This window comes from Zeus faber (assembly GCF_960531495.2).
Source record: "Zeus faber genome assembly, chromosome: 1".
In the NCBI taxonomy this organism is placed as follows: Eukaryota; Metazoa; Chordata; class Actinopteri; order Zeiformes; family Zeidae; genus Zeus; species Zeus faber.
The window spans coordinates 31,273,937-31,296,589 of NC_137193.1; the positions used below are offsets into that span (position 1 = coordinate 31,273,937).

The window sequence follows — 22,653 nt, forward strand, 5'->3', positions numbered from 1 at the left end:
CTCCTCACTGGCAAAGCTCATCCCCCGCTTTCCCGACCGAGCAGAGCGAGTGAGGGAGAGAAGGAAAGAGAGTGAGAGAGAGAGAGAGAGAGAGAGAGAAGGGGAGACGGTGGAGCAGGATAAGAAGGACAGTCACCCGGGATTTACGACTTGTGGCAGGAGCCGGGGCGGCTGGAGACGGGAGAACCGCGGCGGGGGGGGGGGGGGGGTCACGCTGCCGGCTGTGCGCGCCCGCCGTGTGGTGCGCGGTGTGTCCGGCGACCTGCGCGGGGGCGTGTGTGCGCGCGTCTCCAGGCGTGAATTGTTGTGCGCGCGTGCGAACTGAAGGGCATTTCTCTCGCAGCCGCTGAGCGGATCTGGTCGCCGCGTCAGGAGCCATGGGGCTGGCCGGCGGAGCGACGGGGATGCCGGGTGCGCGGAGAGGGACGCTGCCCGCTTTCTGGAGGTGCGCGCTGCTGCTGCTGCTGCTGCTCTGCTCCGTCCCGCAGCTCGGAGCGCAGACCGCAGAGGACAGCAAGCCCCTCTACATCTGGCAAACAGGTAAGAAGAGAAAAGAAAAGATGCTGAGTTTGCTGGAAGAAGGATTGGGGGGGGGGGGGGGGGGGGTGAGAGCTGGGTGAATCATTGATATGAACATGTTTGTGTACAGAGCGAGAGAGAGAGAGCCAGGGGTGAGCATCATGATGATGATGATGATCATCATCCTCACCACCAACCATGTGGAACTACGCTGAGATGAGATCAAGCTGTCCAAATCAATGGAATAGAATTAGGGAAATAAACCAGGACAAAAACACAAAAGTCCAACCTTCTCTATGGTTGGTTTGTGGCAGAAAGAAATTTGGAATTTTATTTCGGTGCACATCTCTCAAATAACAATTTATATTGTGTCTAGTGTATATTCGATTCGGTATCTGGCTGGGGGCAAAATAGGAAAAGAAAAAAAGGGGCAGATGGCGATGGTGCAGACACGTGTCAGGGTGTTGTAGCAGTGGAACCTGTGCAGGTTGTGCAGCAGCGTGGTATTTACTGCAGTCTCTGTAGTGGATCTCTCATACCCTCCCTGCCTGCTAGCCTCCCCCCCCCCCCCTCCATTCAACAAAACCATGGGACACACACACACACACACACACACACACACACACACACACACACACACACACACACACACACACACACACACACACACACACACACACACACACACAGTACTGGGCTCATTGAGCACAGTTTGACCCATGTGCAATTGATGAAATGGTGTGCACACTGCGACTGTGCCTCTATATTTATTTTCTATCTCCAGTACAGTACAAAGGCATGCTGTGAAAAGATAGATATGCCTCCAGCTAAGGTGTGAGTGGGAAAGCAAAAAACCCAAACACTCTTGCAGCATTCCACATACATGTGTGTTACCGGTACTCTGTGGGGAGAATGCAACCAAAAACAAACAAACAACAAACAATCACGCGTCGCTGAATGTTAATGTGTGGACCGAGGGGGTTTCCATGTAAACTGCTGCTGTTTTTGGGTGGTGCCCCCTCACCGGCAGAGGCCATTCACCACGAGGCAGACAGAAAATGGTCCAGGCAGGGGGTGGGAAAAGGGGCTGTGGGGTTGGGGGGTGCGCACAACTTCGTCTTCAAGGATCGGCTGAAGGGTTGTCGTGTGAACCGCAGCAGCAGGGAAGGAAGGGACTGGGTGGGGTGGGGGGCAGGCGGATAGAAGCTGGCCCGCGGGGAGAGGGGCGAGGAGATCAATGTTCCATTTCACCTCTGTCTAATATCTCTCTCTCTCTCTCTCTCTCTCTCTCTCTCTCTCTCTCTCTCTCTCTCTCCCCCTCGACTCTCCCGTCTGGATCAATGCACTAGCTGGCTTGGTTTTTGTAAGGGGGGGGCCCATTCCAACCCTCCATCCCACCCCACCCCACGCCTACACCTTGCCCGTACCCGATCAATGAGTACACTCCTTGTCGTGACCAACTCACCCCCTCCCCTCTCACCCGCCATCGCCTCCACCCCCTTATGTTGCCCAGATCAATTTACTGGTTTTGGGTGCAGTCATCGATACAATGCCGGCTTTGTCCTCTTGGGACGTGGCACCTTGTCCGTAGCATTCATTCATTTACTTTTTTCCCCCGCAACAACATGATTGTTATTATTTTTCTTTTCACATCTGGGGTGGGGGTATAGGGTGGGGAGGGGCTATCCAGGTCAAGCCGGCACCAGTTACAGTTATGTAGGCAAGCCGTGGTAATCAAATCTCTAAGGCAGATTTAAATGTATTGTCGCATGTTTATTGTTGGTAAACAGCTTTATTGCCCCCACCCCCCACCCCCCCCGGACTTCCTTAATGGAAACAGAAATCCCATGCTTTCATGTTGTGTTCTCCCTCTTGCTTTCCCCGCCACCCCTCCCATCCCTCAAAACCGCCCACTACCCCTGTTCCAGCCACTGAGCACAGGGCACCAGATTAAGGATAGAGTGAACAGAACAGATTGGCCAGCAAAAGTTAACCTAGATACACCAGCGGAACGGGCATGTTTACACACACGGTCGACGCTTGGCTCAGGCAGTCAAATTCCGATTTTGCACAGAGGGGATATGGGGGGAGGTTGAGCTGAGCAAACTGTGATTCCTTTTTGGGCTGTCCTGGTGCAGTTTGGGTCTCAGTGGTCTGTCTTCTCCAGGGATCCACTTTTCCAAGTTTTTGTCCCTCATCGCCAGAATGTGTGCATGTGAACGCCGCAGGATCCATTGTGGGACAATATTAACTCAAATTAAATCTCCCTCCCTCTCCCTGTATGTTTTTTCGACCAGGAAGTGAAGATTAAAGTATGACAGGTTCATATACAAGTGAAGCTGATGACGATATGATTCCTCGACATGAACACCATTTCAATTGCAGCTCCACACCGAGCCCATGTAGTATTGTGCAGAAAGAGAGCCAAGGTGGGGAACCAGAATTTTTTCAGGGAAGGGTAATAAATTATTTGAATCATTTATTTTTGAGCAGACAAATTTGCCTCATTCGCATCTCACCTGCAGACAAATGTGTTACATTAGCTGTTTCAGAGGAATTAAAGAGGTTTGGGTGGAGGGGTGACTATCGCTAGTCCTCGCCTCCGTACAGGGGGAGGTTCAGTTTCAATGGGGCTGTGCAGTTTTCTTAGTTATCTTATGAATTATTATTTTGGGCAAAATGATCCCCATGTGAATTGGATGCATGCAAGCAGCTTACCTGTCCTACCCTACAGTATCCAAAATGCTCTGTGGGGGGATTACTTGGTTCGTATACCTTGTTTTTTAACTGATGCTTTGTACTCTGTAGCCAACCAAGCTCAAGCCCATAGCAATAAACAATTAAGCAATTTTATCCAATGCTGTAATCATCTTTTAGTCGTGTTGTGTCATCCTGAAGTTATAGATATTGTCATATGGTGGCAATTCTTTGGTGCAGATTAAGAAGACAGAATATCAAATTCTTAACTGCCACCAGCAACTGGGCTTGCAAGCATGATTGATTGATTGATTGATGATTTTTCCAGTTTGGAGCGATGGACACATGGTGCAGGAGTTGGTCACTTCCTGCCACGTGGCCAACAACAAAGGACCCCCCCCCACCACCAGAAGTGATTACACATCACTCCCTATGTCCACTCAGTGGGAGTGAGGGGGGCGGTGAGCGGGGGTAATTGACGGGGTAGCTCTCCACTGAGCCTCACAAAGAGCAAGTGAAAGGAGGGTTATTTGAGGGTTGTGACGACAGCCTCGCCGCCTGGTACGCCCCACTCAGCTGAACAGTCTGGGAAGGAGAGAGGAATAATTGTTCACCTCCCCAATAGCTAACCCCCCCCCGCCCCACTTTGTGTGTGTGTATGTGTGTGTGTGTGTGTGTGTGTGTGTGTGTGTGTGTGTGTGTGTGTGTGTGTGTGTGTGTGTGTGTGTGTGTGTGTCAGGCAGTGACCGGGCCCTTGTGTCACAGATGCTAGTGTCCGAAAAAAAGGAGGAGCCTTTACCTTCTCTTTTGTTCTCAAAGAGAAGCCCCCTTCCCGTACGCTCGCGCCGCCCCCCCACCAAAACAAAGGTGACCTTTCACCCCTCCGGGAACTGAGAGGGCGGGGGGGTTGTGGGCGGGGGGGGTGCAGTGAGCCAGTCCAAAACCAGTGACTTCTTCTTTTGTGCACACCACTTCTCTTGTTGAAAATGCTTGTGAGTGCACACGAGTGATTAAACGCTCTTTGTTTTCCTCGAAGGATACTTCAGCGTCATATTGGACGAAAAAGAGCCGGATGAGTGCTATCGAGGCATAATAGAGGCAGATGACGCTATTTCTCTTTTCGTTGGGACTCATCGAGTGCCAAATTGTCACCGTTATTTTTCTGCATTCCGCATTCGCAGCTGCTTGGTTTGGCTTGGCAGTTCTAGCGTGTGTATGTGTTTGGGTTTTGGTGTGTGTGCGCACCCTACCATGCATGCAAAGATGAAAGAAGTAACCAAAAAAAAAAAGGGCTGGGTTTTGAAATTTGACACCATTACGGTATTGACCAAATGATATTGACTCTGTGGCATTCAATACCAAATTTAGATCCCTAAGTAGTAGTTATCTCTTTGGCATCTGTGAGCCAAAAATAAAGGTTTCGCACACTAGACTATTCACACTCTAGTTTCTAAAATCGATTGTCTCTTGTCTCTCAGTGGAGATAAACGGTGGGCACAAAAGAAGAGTGACAGCGCAATGTGTTCTGTCACCAACCGTTCTACCCATTGTTTCCTAATCTAACATGCACACAGACTGCAATAGCAATACTGTGTGCACATGAGTGTGTGTCTGTGTGTGTGGTGTTTGCCATTACTAGAAAGGTGTGTTGACAGCATGGCTGTCAGCGTCCCACCTGCACTGCTATGTAATCACACAGGATTGGGGGTTCTCCCGACCAGGGGTGCTGCTCCAGCGTGTCTTGTAGGTTAACCAAAAAGAGGCTGAGCTCTAGCCCCAGTCAGGCCCATACTTTCCCTTCAAATGGGGGATAGGTAACTGTTAATGGGTTATGCGAAGCAGTGTTTGTGAAGGGTAATTCGATATTATTGTCAATATATCATTGTCGATTGATATTACGTTGATATAAGGCAGAGTTTCTGCAAAAGGAAGAGATATATGTTGTTCCTCCAGAAGAGAGAGGGAGGAGATCCTCCCTGAAGAGGAACTTGTGGCTGGGATGCAGCTTCTGGGATTCCCTCCACCACTCAGTGGGTCCTCCTCAGCATCCAGTGTCCCTACCTACAGGTAGGACCGTAGCTCAAGAGCAATGGCCTGGTCTTGTTGCAGAGCGGGTTTAATGACCGGCTTGATAAGCTGCCCAGGGCCTTCTTCTTCTTCTTTGGTGCAGCAGCATCCTCCCTGTCATCAGCAGGCATCGCTGCTGTCAAGAGGGGGCTTCTTCTTGGAGGGGACATATATTATAACCAAAATAGGAATAACATGTTTAAACAGACTATATGTTTATGAGTATTAATGTTCATACCTAGAATTACAATATAACAGTTTGACAACACATTCATTCTTAATTTAATTTACTTTCAAAGGTCTTATTTATTGTTATTATTATTATTATTATTATTATTATTATTATTATTATTATTATTATTATTATTACTATCATCATTATTACCATGACAGTCATTACCCTGCTCATCTCAGTTGTCAGTCTGGCTTCGATAGACCCTCGATTGTCTTCACTGACATATTTTAGCTTTAACCTCGGGCCCCGGGCAGAGGCCATGTTGAGCAGATGTTGTGTTACTGCGTCGTTTTAGTTGTCATTGAGATAGTCCACTATCTTCTTTATGATGCTTTTGGTGAAGTCTGTGGTCGTCCTCCTGCACTGCCAATATTGAGTTGTTGAAGAGGTGGAGGGTTGTTTTAAAAAAAGACACTTATATATTTCTCTCCAGAAAGTGCGTCTGTGTATTCAACCAGAGGGCTGTGCGACAATTACCCCTTTCCCACTGCACCAAAAACCCGGTAACGCCTGCTAACTTCTGGAATTTGTCATTAGTGGGAAGGGCTTTGCCCATGTTTCGGTCCTGGGACAAATGACCCTGCAATAGAGACGCCAATGTGACGCACGTTGAAGTTCCGGACGTTGGTGCATAAATAGACAGGAATATCCATGTATCATTCTATCATTTCACATCCCATTTAGAATCCATAGTCAAAATCAGAAGTGACTGACTTTTTTCGGCATGCTGGACCATGAAATGTTTTGAGTGTGGGGCTTGCTCTGTGGGGACCACAGTCCAGAACCCCCACGCTCCCCGCCGGGCTTCGAGGGACTCCAGCACTGCCCCCAGTCGGTCTCCGAACCGGAGTGGATCACTGATGATACGAGTCTTTTGAACTGATCTTTTGTAGGCTTGGTGATGAGGCGGATTTAAAAAAAATATTTAAAAACCCTGTTATACCTGCTGATATTGGTGTAAAAACAGTATTATTGATGGCCTCCAGTACATCAATGTCCTACCAAGATGGTATGAGATGTCGGACCTTTAGGTAGTTTGAAAGGTCCTGGGCAATAGTCCTCTGTTGCTCGAGGACCCTGTCGATCCTGACCTGCCTACTGTAGATCCCCATCTGGTTAGTCATTCTGTCTTCAGCGAGTGTTCAGGCAGATTCATGTGCGATGTTTTGCCCCATGTGGTCTCCAGGAAAAAAATGGTATTTGAAGACACTTTGTCCTTCAAATTGAAGTTGGCGTTGATGTAATGAATTGTCAGACTGATGTAAGGCTCCATGGTGCTCCATGCTTGACCATACAGTAGGTCTGTTGTGGTGACAATGTATTCGGCTGTAGACGCGTCATTTGCAACTTCCTCACGGCATTTATTATAGAGGGCAGGCAGTGCAACTCTGGTGAAGGGGCGATGCGATAGCCTCGTGTGACTCCTTTCCAAAGTGTTGACCAATTTCTTAAATCCCTGGTTGCTAACAGTGCTAACTGAGCACGTCTTTTGCGAGGAAGAATGTGATGCCATCTGTTATTTCTTTATGTCTTTGAGAGCTGGATGGATAGGCAGTTGCATTACAAAGAGTACATCTACTCTATCTCCCTCTACTTGTACTCTACCTCTACTCTATCTCCCTCCACTTCTACACTACCTCTACTCTATCTCGACTCTGACCTCTACTCCACCTCCACTCTACACTACTTCTGCTCTACCTCTGCTCTACCTTTACTCTACCTCTATGCTCCAGTGCGCTATCTCTATTCTAGCACTATGCTACAGAACCTCTCTTCTACTCTTTCTACTCTACCTCTACTCTACCTCCTTTTAGTCTACTCTACTCTACCTCTACTGTTCTTTACTGCTACTCTACTCAGCCTCTTCCTCTACTCTTTAGTGAATCTTAATCTTGATCTCTATCTTGATTGATTTGATTGTGTAGTCCGTTGATATAAAGATTGTTTGTTTTCGTAGGTGCCAAAATGTTGATTAGTGTCAAAATTACCAAAGGGCGTTTTGATCTGATAACATACCCAATGTTATGATATATTGTCTAATGGGATTTTGGATTCATAGGCAGATATGTAACAATTTTGTGTCAAATTCCCCCATATCACACAGCTGTACAGAACACCACAGCTAGTAACCACAGCCGAAGGCATAATTTTTGCTTTCATTGGGGGCAGCCCGGTCTCGTGGGCTGTGTGCGGTTCCAAAACAAAAGCCTGGGCAGGTAACCAGATTACAGCGTTTAAGCCGGGCCTCTGCTTGCCTCCTCGGTCAAATCATGTTTCCTCCGGCCAACTCACGTTGGCCCCCCCGTTGCATAATCAGACCCGAGGGAAAACGTGCCGGGGGATTGGGCTAATCACCCTTAAGAGCTTTTCATCAAAGCACCCAGATGCCGCACACTACCATGCTGTGCGAGGAGTCTCTCTGTCAACGCCGTCCCAACTCGATAATCTAGCAGGCATCCAGCAGCGATTCATGACAGTTTAAAGGGAAGTTCCACCCTAGAACACATGTACAACAGTGTATAGGAAAAGTGGGATTTGGATGGGTAAAATAAAATTGGCAAGCTTTGACATCAATGGAAGACTGAGGGTGCCAGGGCTTCACATTAATCATAAAAACCAAATAACCAAAATGATCTGGGTATTGAATATCAAACGAGAGAACGATGCAAGGGTTAAGCACTCTGAGCTTACATCGCAAATATACAGTCATAAAAAAATAAGCATAAAAACTGATCACATCTTGCTTTATGAAACACAGTGTACTAAGTCATTTATAAAGCACAATGAATGAATGAATGAATGAATACACACTAAACTGTTCCTCAATCTGTTTCTTCTTCTTTCTATTTAAACTACACCAGAGACAGACATGTGAATAACCCACGTTGTTGAAAATATTAACCTCTGTAGCTGTATCTTTAATTGTAGCCTGCTTGGAGAGCCATACAGTTTTGCAATTGAGAGCGTCTGAGAGAGCGTCCCCGTTATGCACGGTGCATTTTTTGTTTCGTTCAACAAGGTAAAGGAGAGGCACCGGGACGCGCAGCAGAGTCACCTTAAGGAAGCACGCCAGGCGTACACACGCACACACACGCACACCCCTGAAAGCACACTATTGACAGCGAGCGAATGGGTGTAAGAGTGGGCGTTAAGCGAACGTCCCCGTTATGCACGGTGGGTTTAAAACCAGGACATTTTAGTGTTTTACAGATATCGGTCGAGATTTAGGACACAGCTCGAAACTGGGACAGACCAGGATGTCTGGTCAGCGTATACCAATCACTTTTTGACGCCGAGACAAAATAGCGTGAGCAAACAGCTCATTCAGGTTTGGTGATTTTATTGTAAATTAACAAATTAACACGGTCGGTGTAAAGTTCAGTTTACAAATAAAAGGTAACGATGTTATTGTTATTCATATGCAGCTTTTTTTTTAGAGAATTTTGCAATGAGGGAGAATAATTACACATTGTGACTCCATTCCATAGTTCAGTAAGTTCCTCTGTAATAAAAGGCTGAGCAGGACATAACTTCAACCTCCCTCTGTTGTCTTTGCATGGAACGCGCCGACAGACCAGCTCCTTTTCGGCGCGCTTTTGTTGGTTTAACCACAATGAACGGCAATTCCCCCTTGGCATAAACAAGCTCCGATGCGTGCAGCAATATTTGCTGTTTAGTGCTCGTCTTCGTTTACTACTTCCTGCTTCACATGGTATTTTCTCTCTACTGCCGCCCGTGGTTTCTGAGAATACTGCAATGGACAATGCCCCGACTCTGAACTCCCGTGCGAAAGCATAACCTCCCCTAAAGACAGAATTCTGAGTGGGCTGGGCTCTATATGAGAATGTTTTGGACTCCTCATACTAACACCGTGAAAAAAATCTCCCTTTCAGTTTCGGCACTACTTTCACTCGGAGCTCTCGCTGTTACTGTATTATTCATCAGATCTAAGCAGGCAGCAGCTCCCTGGAAAAACAGTTCAGACTCAACTTGATTCTAACAAGGCCCCAGGCAGGGCACCAAAGTCAAAACATGGCTGACTTGTGCTCACTGCTTCACGCTCTACGGAGAACAGGCAAAACAAGCCCTTTAATAAATTATCCTCCAATGGTGGAGCGCAAAATAACAAGAGGACAAGTAGTTTCTCATGAATGGGGAGGTTAAATCCAGGTCCTCACGTAATAAAAATGATCTGCTGGCCTGGAACTATAGCGTCTATATCCTGCTAGCGTAAGCTTACCTACACCTACTCAGATCAGGTAGAGGAGGACGATAGAAGGTCACGTTCAATTATTCCCAAGATCGAAAAGCAGGAAGATGGATCATCTGGACATCTGAAGTCCAATCGCGGAAGCAAGAGTGGATTTTTTAATCCAATTTAAAGGCTTTTAGTCAATTAAAAGGACATCTGCCCTTTAAATTGTCCAATTGAAACGTCTTTATTAGCCCCAGACTAAATGGGGTATCCTTGTTGTTGCCCCACTCAAACCGGTACAGCTCATCTTCAGTTCGAGTTTTAAGCATCCCCCTCTGGGGAAACTCACAATCAATAATTGAACAGCTGAGCTCCCTTCAGGCAGGTGATGATCAGGTCTCTGGGTCAGCGTGGAAGAGTGTGAGAACGGCTGCGCGGTTCTTTAGATTCAATCTTAGTTGAGTTAGACCTTGGTCTGGTCCCTTCCTTTGACAAGTTTGTTTCTACTTAAATGGCTGAGGTGGGAAAATGAACACAGCTGCTTTTTGTTTAACGCTCCAAGGGTACGCCGTTACAACTTTTTTAGGATGGAATGAGCAATGCTTGGGTGGAATATCTCAGATAATACACAGCCTTGGTTGATATGCACCCAATTGGACAGATTCAGCGAAGGCTTTGGAGTCTGGGACTACACGACTCCTCGCCTTACCAAGGAGGCAAGGCAGGCTTTCCACCACAACATGTTCTTGCCCTCCACCTAGTGCTTCTCCCACTGTGCTCAGTGTCCTAGTACAGTGGTCTCTGACCTAGAAACCGCTGTATGGACCATCACCCAGCGCTGCAGAGCGGAGTACTGGTGGATTGTGGTACAACCACCTCTCTGTTCAGTGGAATGCAACCGCATCAAGGAAAAACTTGGATTGGGACGTCCTCATCCTCTGCCCCTACAGGTGTTTACATTGGCCTGAGGGTGGAGGGTGTAGTGCTTAAACTGTGATAGGATTTAAATGGGAAAGAGGAAGCAAACTTTAAGGAGGGAGAAGAAAAAAAAATTGGGTTTCTTCTGGCACTATTTTTCATTCGCCGGAGTCTACAGGGCCCGGAGTTAAGTGAGTTACAGAAGCAGGTCAATTCATCACACTTATTGCAGTCAGTGGACCGCATACTCTGAAAGGGAAAGCCCTCCTCTCCACAAAAAAAGAAAAAAAGAATTACCTTCCCTTTTTCTGCTTCTCACTACAATGCGCCATTACCCACAAAACACCAGCCAACTTCCGGCACCCACGGCGGAATCCATTATGCGTTACGAGAGTAGCAGCTGGCGTTCTCCGTTTCACTCACCAAAAACATCTTGGATGGTCTTCTGCTGGGTTCAGGATAACGGCTTTTCTATTCTAGAATGGGGCCCGGACAAGCAAAAAAAAATCAAAAACATAAAAACCGTCTTGCTTGTTTTGTAGGCGCCTCTTTTGTCCTCACATGAGCTTTTCGGGAAGGTTTTGATGATCTCGAGAATATTGATATTTTTTGTTTTCTTTTGCCCTGAGCCCCGAGTCCAAAAAAGTAAGGAAGTGTTACCTCGTTGGCTTTTGTGGGTACAAACACCCCCCGCAGACACACTCACACAGACAGACAGACACACACACACACACACACACACATTGATAGTTGTAGCAACTGTACAATCCACTCCAGGACGGAATGGATTTATTTTTTGGGTTAGGCTTGGAGAAAGACCGAGAGAGTATGGGAGGGAACACGATACATCGCTTAATTTCAGGAGCTTACCATGATTTCCAGACCTCCCCGATGTACGTCGATGGATTAAAAGATGATCAAATTTTGCTGACATTAACACATTTCTTTCACCTTTAATGCGGATGAAGAGGATTCCAAGACTTACGAGTGTATCCGCACTTTTTCATTTTATAATCAATCTCCGCTTTGTCATTGTCATACAACTTTGATAGCCGCGGGTTCAAGCATCACATGCGATTTATGAACATTCCATAATCCAGGCATTCCCAGAACTGACATTTCGAGCTCTCTTCTCCAGTGATTCCTATAACCCCATTTCTAATCTCATTTCCCCCCGACTTCCCCAGTCGGATGGTTGTGGACTGAACTTCTTTGGTCAGAGATCACCCTGATTGCAATGTTTCGAAGTGCGCCGCCGATGCCCTTTCGATTGCATTTATTTATAATCGTTGGGCGGGACTTTCCATGTTGCCCTAAATGCTGTTACTACTGGGATTGAAGAACCAAATGAAGCACAAGATGAGTGTGATTCTGTGATTCCGTCACGTCTGGTGTACACCAGAATGGAAAAGCAATGCCAAGTCACTGAAGTTTACATATAACATTATCGGATTAGGCAAATATTACAGCAGGCCGACGCATGCATTTTCCACTCGGGGGGATGTCGGAATTGTAGTAAAACAAACAGAGCGACCCTCCTCTGCACCACTCCACTTTTCTTTCTCTTTCCCCCAGTCTATCTCCGCTGCTTTGGCTTGACCTTACAGTATATTCAGTAATGGAGCGTCTCATCTATTTACAGTGGAGTTACAGCTGTATTTGTACCAGTGTGCCGGTGTGTTTTTCTCTTTATGGGGCAGGGCAGATGTTGCTGGCAAGCTGCTTTGCACAACTGGCAGGCGCTAATGAAAATAGTTATAAAACAGCATCTCTGCCAACACACACACACACGCACGCACACACACACACGCAAGCGCGTACACACACACACACACACGCACCGTCATCATTAAAACCATTTTCCAAAGCTGGTGGAATTGAGTTTTCCCCTCTGTATACCCTGACAGAGAAGCACAGTAATATGAGATTTCTGCGGTTCATTGTTTACACTAACTGTCATCCGAAAACAACAACAGTATTTCCGCTTCCCCCCAATAGCAGTAATTTGCTCGCCGCTTGAAGGGCTAATGGCAGGCGGGCAGGATGACTTGAATTGGTAAGTGTTGGTCTCCGGCTGACTGCACATTAAACAAAAGGTGGTGTTGGGTTGGAGTTTTGTTTTGTGTCTTATCTGCTTCTGAATGGGAAGTTCCTCACACGGGGGCGGACAGATGGGTGGATGGGTGGATGGAAACACGTGACCAAATGACAGACAAGCGCCCCCTTCTTTTTAGGGAACAGCTGTGTAAATGTTTAACCGTACTCACCAGCTGTCCAGCGCTTGATGTTTCCGCTGTGAGACTGGTCTTTTTTGGTTGCGTCAGTTGACCCGGCTATAGTAGTACAAGTCAACGCTTCATGTCAAATGTTGTGCTCGTGGCAGAGACCAACAGACAAGAAAACGGACAGAATCACACTCCATGCAATGATTAACCACTTTAAAATTGATGAAACAGCAGGTGTAGTAGAGTCACACAAAAGGAAGACCAGCCTGAATCAATTAGCGGACCATCGGTCTGTCACCAAGGCCCCCTAGCACCGCCAGCCATCACTTTAGAAGTGTGGGAGAAACAGTAGTGGAGGGGTGAACCGCTGCTTTCTCATTTCCTTGTCCACATTGTATGTAACCTGTTACTGTATTCGTAGCTCAACACTGACATAGCGACATCTAATATTGACGGCCTTGTCTCAATCACACAGTTGTACTCATAATTCCATACAAATTTTAAATAATTATTAATAATTGGCAAAGCACGTTCAAAGGATGAAATCGCCAAATGACATGAGTGAGACGGATGCAACAAACATCGGGCAATTAGCGACAAATCGCTACCGCTGAAGGAAGCCTTGGAAATTACACCAATGTTGCCGAATGTGACACCTCCTCCTCCACGAGGTTTTTCAGCCTTTGCAGCATAGGAGTTTGCAACATTTGCGAACTCCCACCGCTGTCATGTCAATATGAATGTGTTGTGGGGATGGTGTGGTTTAAGCAGCCACACCTGTCCTGGGTCTAGGTAACTGGGGCCCAGGGTCAGTGTGGCTGTGTACCTGTTGCTCGTTGATTGGTCTTAAAAGCAACAGGTTAAAACCCCCATCCCCACACACACTCAGGAGAGACATGCTGTCCATCTGCTCCTGAGCTTGCAAATAAATTAAATACAACTTCTATTACTAAATTTACCTTTAACACTACTTTCCAAGTCTGCATTGGAACTGTCTCTGTTTGGAGGGTTGAATCGGGGCAGACTGGCCTTTTCAGGGTCGGCACAGCCGAGCCACTGTCATGGCGGCGGCTAACGCAAACATGCACAATCAAGGGTTTTACCTTGTAGTGACTTGAGGCCACAGAGAACAACTTTCATCTGCTTTTCTTCACCTCTCTTCCTGGCCCTGGGTCTCCATCAAAGTTGTGTGTGGTTCACACACACACACACACACACACACACACACACACACACAACAGCATGGCTCCCCCCCCTCGCACGACTCGAAATAACATGAACACGAGGTACCATTTGTACCTCAGCTGTCGCTTATAGCATAAAAAAAAGCCTCCGTTTCACGCTGACAACCGTATCCGTGGTAACCGTGGTGACTATTAAATCCAGCTGTGTCTGTAATGCTGTTTGTGTACATGGTGTGCAGGTGTTGCTCTTTCTCTCTCCGTTTGGTCCAAATTGTTGTCTGCTCAGTAGGTGTCGATACAGCATAGTATTGCAATATTTTGTGTGGCGTTATTCTAGCGATACACGGATGCCATGTATCGATATTTTATGATATAAATTGCCAACATGAATTACAGATTTTGGCACTTTGAATAATAGAATCAATTCAATTCAATATATAAAACTACTTTTTCTTGGTTACGGTTTGTGCTTCCAATGGAAACATTGTGGAGCGGAATCAGCACCAGAAAGTCCCGAAGAAAAACTAAAGTGACGCCAACACAGGTTTTTCTGCTGCAGCATGAGCAAAGCCTGCTCTTGCGTAAGTGAAACCTCAACAGGTCTCCATTGATAATTCTGTCAAGAAATACTCATCAAACTCATCTATTATTGCGTGGATCAGGGTTTTCTGGCGTCTTATTGGTCAGAAAGGTCAAACTTTACATCTTCAAAGTCAATGATCAAAAGTGGAGGAAGTTGTTTCTGTGTGGAGCCACCACACCTTGTTAAACCCGTGTGTGGATGTAACCATCCATCACATCCATCTTTACTGCCATAAATATTGTTTATGTCATAGTTTGATATGTTTTGTTTACATATATAATTTATATAATTTATTAATTTATTAATACACCACTTGGGTGGCATGTGGCTGGCGAAACGGCCACATTCATGTTGCACAGGGACACTTTACTCATTGCAATCTCCTCCAAGAAGACACTTGAAGCAGGAGACTTTCTTTACTCCGCTTAATGTTAAGAGTTTAAAAGTACTATTGCATTTCCCGGTTTTTTGTTGGATTAATGTTTGTTGAAGTGGACATATTCCCTCATGGTGGTGTGCAGCCTGGGAGGTATGTTTATTTGCATGTTTTATGCTTTCGTCATGCCTATTTAGGGTTAGGTTTCTTCAATGTGATAGGAATGTGTGTTTATTGTGTATATTGTTATATATTGAACAGTTTGAATCGTCAAATGACACAAAGCTTTCTATGTTGCTGACGTGTTGCTGACTATGTCACTTCTGGTGTTGCCCAGGGGTTCGATTACAAGGTGAGCTGATTCATACTTGAGGGTGGAAGAATTACAGGAGAACATTCTTATTTTAGGTCATATCTTCATATCGCCATCCATTCAGACAGGAAATTCGGTCTCTATCGCCGGTCTCACCTCACCGATGCACACACGCACACACAGACACCTTTATCAGCTCACACAGCGCTGTGTATAAATCAGCGTGGCGCTCTGCCACTGTGAGGAATGCGTTGTGAGGGAGCAAACAGGAAGTGGGGAGGAAGGAAAGAGGAAATTGAGAAGGTTTGACAATGAACGGTGAAGCAGCAGCCAGGGGAGCGAGGGCATGACGTGATAGGAGATGAAGTTTATATAAGCACATCTTGGGAATCCAGTGTGTGGGTGTGTGTACAGTAGGAGTGTTTGAGTGTTTGTGTGTGTGTATATGTGTATATGTGTATGTGTATGTGTATGTGTATGTGAATGTGTGTGTGCGTGTGCATGCGTGCGTGTGTGTGTAGATAGAAGAAAGTTGGGGGAGGGCTATGTTTTATTGAGGTGGTGTGCGCTAGGCTGTCAGTCAAGATGTGTGTCCAGTATTTCTTAGTGGAGTAATATACAGTATGTTAATGCGATAGTGTTCTCTCTCCCCCCTCCTCTCCTCTCTTCTTCTCCCCCCTCCTCTCCTCTCTTCTCCCCTCCTCTCCTCTCCTCTCCTCTCTTCTTCTCCCCCCTCCTCTCCTCTTCTCTCCACTCTTCTCCTCTCCTCTCCTTTCCTCTCTTTTCCTCTCCTCTCTTCTCCTCTCCTCTCCTCTCCTCTGTTCTCCTCTCCTCTCCTCACCTCTCCTCTCTTCTCCCCTCCTCTCCTCTCCTTTCCTCTCCTCTCTTCTCCTCTCTCCTATCCTCATCCCCCATCTCCAGTCCTCTCTACTTCTCACTTTCTTCTCCTCCCTTCTCTTCTGTTCTCATCTGTTCTCATCTCTTTTTGATCCTCCTCTCCCCCCACTCCTCTCCTCCTCTCCCCCTCTCCTTGGTTCTGCTCCCGTCATCTCCTCCCCTTTCCTCTTATACTCTCTCTTCCTCCCTTTTCCCCTCTTCCCCTCTTCTCTTCCTCTGCTCCCCCCTCCTCCACTACTCTCATCCCCTCTTCTCTTCCTCTCCTCTCTCCCCCTTGCCTTGCTTCTCCTCTCCCCTCCTCCCCCCCTCCCCCCCTCCCCTGGCATCTCCTCTCCGCTCCCCTTGGCTGATAATGAATATAGGCAATTACGCTGTCGTTCATCTATCAACCGGGCCCTGGGAGAGCAGTTTAGCGCACAATCGTGAACCGCGCTGCAACATTTAACTGGGATAAAAAAAACAATGGAAATAATAACAAATGTGCAACACACCACGGCTGATGGATGGTAGTGACTATTAATGTGGCCTCTGATATCACAACACAGTTTAATAACCTACAAACAAACAAGAGGAACGGACCCGCTGGAATTAGCTCATCACAGCGACCCTCTCTCCCTCTCTCTTCCCCTCCCTCTATCTACCTCTCTCTCTCTCTCTCTCCCTCTCTCTCTGTCTTATGCCCTTTGTGCTTCCCTGCTCCTCTGCAATCTGGTCGGTCTCATTAAAGGGGGGGGGGATAAAAACTCCACAGCCTCAGCACAATGTGACTGCCGTGGAGGATCGAGGTGGGGCAGGTGGGAGGGGCGCTGCCGGGCTGAGCCTCCCTGGGACAATGGCGCGCTTCCTCGGCATCCCAGAATAATATCCCACCTTGTTTACGCTGGCGAGTAAGCCCAAAAGGTGGTGGTGGTTGGTTGGCACTTGGCAGTTTTGGGCTCGTTACTCAAAACATGTAATTGATTACTCATTACGCAAGTAATATTAGTAAAAGTAATAAAATTACTTTTCTTATTACTCCCTGCCAACAGGAATTTCTTACACTACTCGTCGAAGGTAATATTATGACTGTAACATGTTACTAGTAACCCTAACCCTACCCAACCACCCACTGGGATTTTGAGACCCCTACCTGCTGGGATGGACCACCGTCTTTAACCTGATGGGACACACACACACACACACACACCCACACACACACACACACACACACAGACACACACGCACACACATACAAGCAGTATGCAGGCATGTAGAACAGGCTGTTCTTTTTAAATGATTGTTGTAAACAACTAAAGCGACAAACGTTAATGTCGATTTCAGATTCACAAAAAGCGCTGGGGGCTTGCACTTGATCCCGACTTCCTTTGATTGTGCGTGGCCGGAGCTGACAGCCTTGACGGGGCTTGGACCAGTCCAGCTGCGTTGGCAAAGATTTCACCTGGAAGCGGCTTCTCAGTTTGCCAGAAAAAAAACAAAACTGATTTGGTTTTCCCACCCTAATATTCTCCTCCCATTGCTATCAAAGAGGCATCCCAATAAGACTGAGCTATCAAGTTCCACACCCCACCCTTCACTTATTATAACGCTGTTACTCCAAGAACTTCTTCTTTTCACAACGGTTGAGTAGTTGCTGGGCTACATGGGAGTTGGAGCAGGTTGTGGAGAAAGATAGAATTCTGTGCCGACCATCCCAGCGGCATGGAGAGAGAGAAGGAGGTTAAGTCCAGCTTGTGTTTTACATACTTTTAGTCTGAGAAAAAAAGTTTCACCTCCTTAAAACAATACTGCAGATTCAACTACGAAATTCCAAGGCAAAGTCCATCTGGACAGTCCATCGGCCAGTTACCTATCTTTTGACTGGAGCTGTAAGACTACAATGCTGTTAAAGTACTTTTTTGGCTTGAATTTCGTGCTATTTTCTAAAAGAACTATATTCCTTCAATATCTTTCTGCCGTCGAAAAACACTGAACAGAAATTGTGATAAGAATGAAGAAATGTAAAGACCGTCCTGCATCTCTTTATCGGTCACAGGAACTACGCTAAGACTAGTTTAATAGGTTTTAGCATGTGGTATTAGTGACAAGCTTTTATGACTGTGGATTTATGACTTGGGAATTATAAGGACACTAATCCCATATTTAGATGGTTTAAAGATTAAAGCTGAGTCTTGTGTCCCCTTCTGTTCGGGAAATAAACACCATACATCTCAGTATTGAAGTTCAGTCTCAGTCCCGGTATCAATTTCAATATTATATTTAGGCCAGAAAATACAAGATACAGGACAAAAAATGGTCGTAACACACTGTTTCACGTTCATACATTTACACTAGCTACACCACACACAGCATTTATGTAAATTAGATTATTATTATAGCTTTGTAGGAATTATCATATCAAAGTGAAGAAATAATTAACGTTTAAAAGACAACATTAGACTTTTGATGCTCTCCGTTTTAACAAATCTCAAGTCAGATTTTCTCACCTCACTGACGAGTGATGTTCCTTAATATTGGGATTCTTGGCTGTGTATCATCACCTCATTCATTCATACTTTGGCACAGGTTTATGACACACTGTAAAACTCAGAACTCCGCTGACCAGTTTAATGGGATAGCCATGGGCCTCATATTTTTACAAATGATATGCCCTTGTGGTAAGTCCGCTTAAGTGACTCCTATGAGCATATTCTGCTAGTGAACTCCGCACTGCCCCAGGGCCCAATAAATATTCCGTCAGCCATAGAGCGGCAAACAGAAGCAGCTCGAGCTCAAGATGTGTTTTTGTTTCCCTCGTTCTTCAGCCAAACACAGCGTCTCGTTTGCCTGTCGGCCAGTGCCGTTGGTCTTCGTCGGAGACAGGAGACGAGAAACTGCTGACGTTGCACAAATGTCTCTGCCTCACCGCAACAATCACAAGACTCATTGTCCACTGTGGATTCATTGTTCTATTGCTCAGACGAAGGGGTCTATGTGGTGAGTCATACATTCGATGCAGGCTGTTTGACGGCGCCGTCAAGGCAACCAAGCCAGACCGAGTCTTCTTATAGCGTTGTAGTCAAGTTCTGAGACTCGAATGTAGAGTCTCAGAACGCTGGGTGCTCCAACTCAATATCAATGAAAAAAATACTTGAGTCCGGGCTTTCTGAGGCTGAGTCAGATTCGAGCCAATACACCGTCAATACAGGCTAGAAATTGGCCACAGCAACTCAACCCGAGGCCTTTCGGGACATCGCACTGATATCTAGACAGCTCAGACATGGACACCCAATCGACTGCAATTCACCGCCTTTCATCCTTTCGCCTTTCATCATGCGTAAAGTGTCCTTGGGTCCCTTGAAAAACGCTTTAGAAATGCAAGCCGTTATTATTGCTCATTATTATCACAGGAGATAGAGATATTCCTTGTTGATTCCTAAGCGCAGCGTGTTGGCTGAGCTAATTGATTGTGTCTCCTAGAAAATACATGTTTGCACGGTGTCAGGCTTCAAATGTTTCCCACCTACACCTCAAAAGGTAAACATAGTAATTCGCTTCTCCTGTACTTGGAACACGGCAAGTTTCAAATTGGCCGAGGTAGTGCGATTCAGTGTTGCAACTGCAAATAGCAATGGCAGGGGGACTTAACGATGAGTCAATATGTCAATTTAAATGTGTCATAAACCACACATAAAGATGGAGTGTGTAGAATTCACAGAATGGACTTGGCTGAAATGAAATATAATATTCACGGGTATGTTTTTAGTATGTATGTAATGTAAGTATGTATAATCCCATGAAAATAAGAATCGTGTTTTTGTTACCTTAGAATGAGCTGTTTTTATCGACATAGGGAGTGGGTATGCTTCCCGTAGGGTGCCATGTTGCACCACCATGTTTCTACAGTGGCCTAGAACGGACAAATCAAACACTGGCTCTTGAGAGGGCCTTTGGCGTTTTTCGCAAGTTTGGCGGCCACCATCTCTTCTGCGGATGCCGCCATGGGGAGGGGTATTCCGTTGATTGCAATCTGCAACCTCACCGCTAGATGCCACTCAATTCTACACACTGCACCTTTAAGATGTGGTGTATGTGACACCTTCATATCTTATTTTTTGAGCATTTCCAATCCCCAATCATCTCCACCATCTTGTGAGGATATGGCGGAGGTAACATGAATTAGGACAAACTAGCACATCCCTCGGGAGCACTCGGGTTTCCATTACGCCCCAGCCAGGTGGATATCACTGGAGGACAGGGCAGAGCCATTCCTCAGGCGGGCCATAAAAATGATACGCCGACATCAAATATTTATGACAGATATGGTCTGAATACGATGTCTACAGTGCAAACATGCTCCCGGAACCCGCGTTTGTCATAAGGCGTTCGCAAACTGTATGTCAACGTCCAGGCAAAAACGTCCCTGGTTCGTCCACGGCGTAGTTCACCAGCCGATGAAATTCCAATTTATTTCTGTGTAGGACGGGACTCCAGAATCCAGAGTGTGGGTAGTTAAGACTCCCAGAATTAGATCGAAATATATACGTTTTATCATAGAAAGGGTAAAGCGCTTGGGATAAACCATTACATTTTTGAGGGGTGGTCCCAAGACACAAGGACACATTCTTATAGATACAAACATATTGAGATGACACTTGATTTTTTTTGCTCGCCCCCCTCCATCCCCCCCCCGTATGGGGGTGTTAATGTATTGTCTTATGGCTCTTGTGGAACATGGTCCATCATCTTCCCCGCGCCCAAAGGCAAACTGCAGAGCTGAGCTGATCAATGGATTATATCCCCTCTCTTAGCCAGGAGGGGGCTCGACGGTAAACAACTGTCAGGCTTAGCTGGGTTTATGTGTGTGTGTGTGTGTGTGTATGTGTGTGTGTGTGTGTGTGTGTGTGTGTGTGTGTGTGTGTGTGGAGAGCGAGAGAGAGAGAGAGAGAGAGAGAGAGAGAGAGAGAGAGAGAGAGAGTGAGAGACCCCCCTTATGTTTGCACATAAGGGGGGTCTGTTTGGACTTGGAATGGATGTGTGTGCCAAGGACTTCTGTTATTGCCACAAAATGGGAGATTATCAAAATGTCAGACATCATCCGTCCATCCCTCCAACCATCCATCCATCCATCCATCCATCCATCATCCATCCATTCCTCATTCCATTTATAATCCATCTATCCATCCCTCCGTCCATCCACCCATCCATCCATCCACCCATCATCCACCCATCCATCCTCCCATCCATCCTCCCATCCATCCACCCATCCATCCATCCACCCATCCATCCACCCATCCATCCTCCCATCCATCCTCCCATCCATCCAGCCACCCATCCATCTACCCATCCATCCCTCCATCCATCTCTCCATCCATCCAACCATCCCTCCAACCCTCCATCCCTTCATCCATCTCTCCATCCATGCTCTTTAGCCACAAATCAAATGCAGTCACCATACCTGTTCCTGGAATTTTTTTTTTTAATGTAAAATTTCAAGGGTTATTTAATTGTATCAGCGCTCTTAGACGTTCACTCATTTGTGTGTGTGTGCCTGCGCTCTGGTTTCTTAGCTCTGGCGACGCCGTCACGCTCCCCGCGTCGCAGATCCACCTGCTCCAGCGGCTCTCCAGCCCGATCAAGGCACTGTGCAACATTAATATTTCAATAAAGTGTTACACTAATTTGGCTTTTTTTAATATACAATAGGCACCGGGCATGTTCCTTTGAAGATGTTCACAAGGCTTGTGCCTCCAGACAGAAACAAAAAAGAAAACAGTTGGAGAGAGAAGAGAGATTTTATCAGGGTGACAAAGAAACATTCTGAAGAAATGATCCCTTAGCTTCGTCTTGAATGTATCGCGAATCTCGTTACCAGTTCTGAGGCCCGATGTTATCTCTGGAGATGAAATTGATACGATCCCCCGGGATTCAAGCTTTTCATTTGATGACACAACACATGTAGCGGCTGATGAGTTTAGCCACAGCGGCTATCATAATTACGACTAAATTACGAGTTTTTATTTCTGCCGGGTCCCATGGGTCGGACCTGGGTCCCATCTCTCTCTGTCTCTCGGTTTAGTCGACACGGGAGCAACTGAAGCGCCGCCGTTTGATCGTGAGCCAATCGACATGCACTGCAACCCCCCCCCGTCTATCCACCTATCCATCCCACCATCCATCCCACCATCCATCCCACCATTCATCTATCGCTCCATCCATTATCCATCTATCATCCATCCATCTATCTATCTATCTATCTATCTATCTATCTATCTATCTATCTATCTATCTATCTATCTATCTATCTATCTATCTATCTATCTATCTATCTATCTATCTATCTATCTATCTATCTATCTATCTATCTATCTATCTATCTATCTATCTATCTGTCGATATATCTATCTGTCTGTCTGTCTGTCTGTCTGTCTGTCTGTCTGTCTGTCTGTCTGTCTGTCTATCTATCTA

At 46.2% G+C, this 22,653-nt stretch overlaps 1 protein-coding gene across 1 annotated transcript in view; it reads left to right on the forward strand.

The window, feature by feature from the left end:
- Positions 1–377: 377 nt before the first annotated feature.
- thsd7aa (thrombospondin, type I, domain containing 7Aa) overlaps positions 378–22,653 on the forward strand; it is a gene marked incomplete at its 5' end in the record, with an annotated part of 98,066 nt that continues 75,790 nt past the window's right edge. The window contains one exon of the mRNA XM_080023318.1: positions 378–540. Coding sequence (XP_079879444.1) covers positions 378–540 — 163 coding nt within the window. The remainder of the gene's footprint in view (positions 541–22,653) is intronic.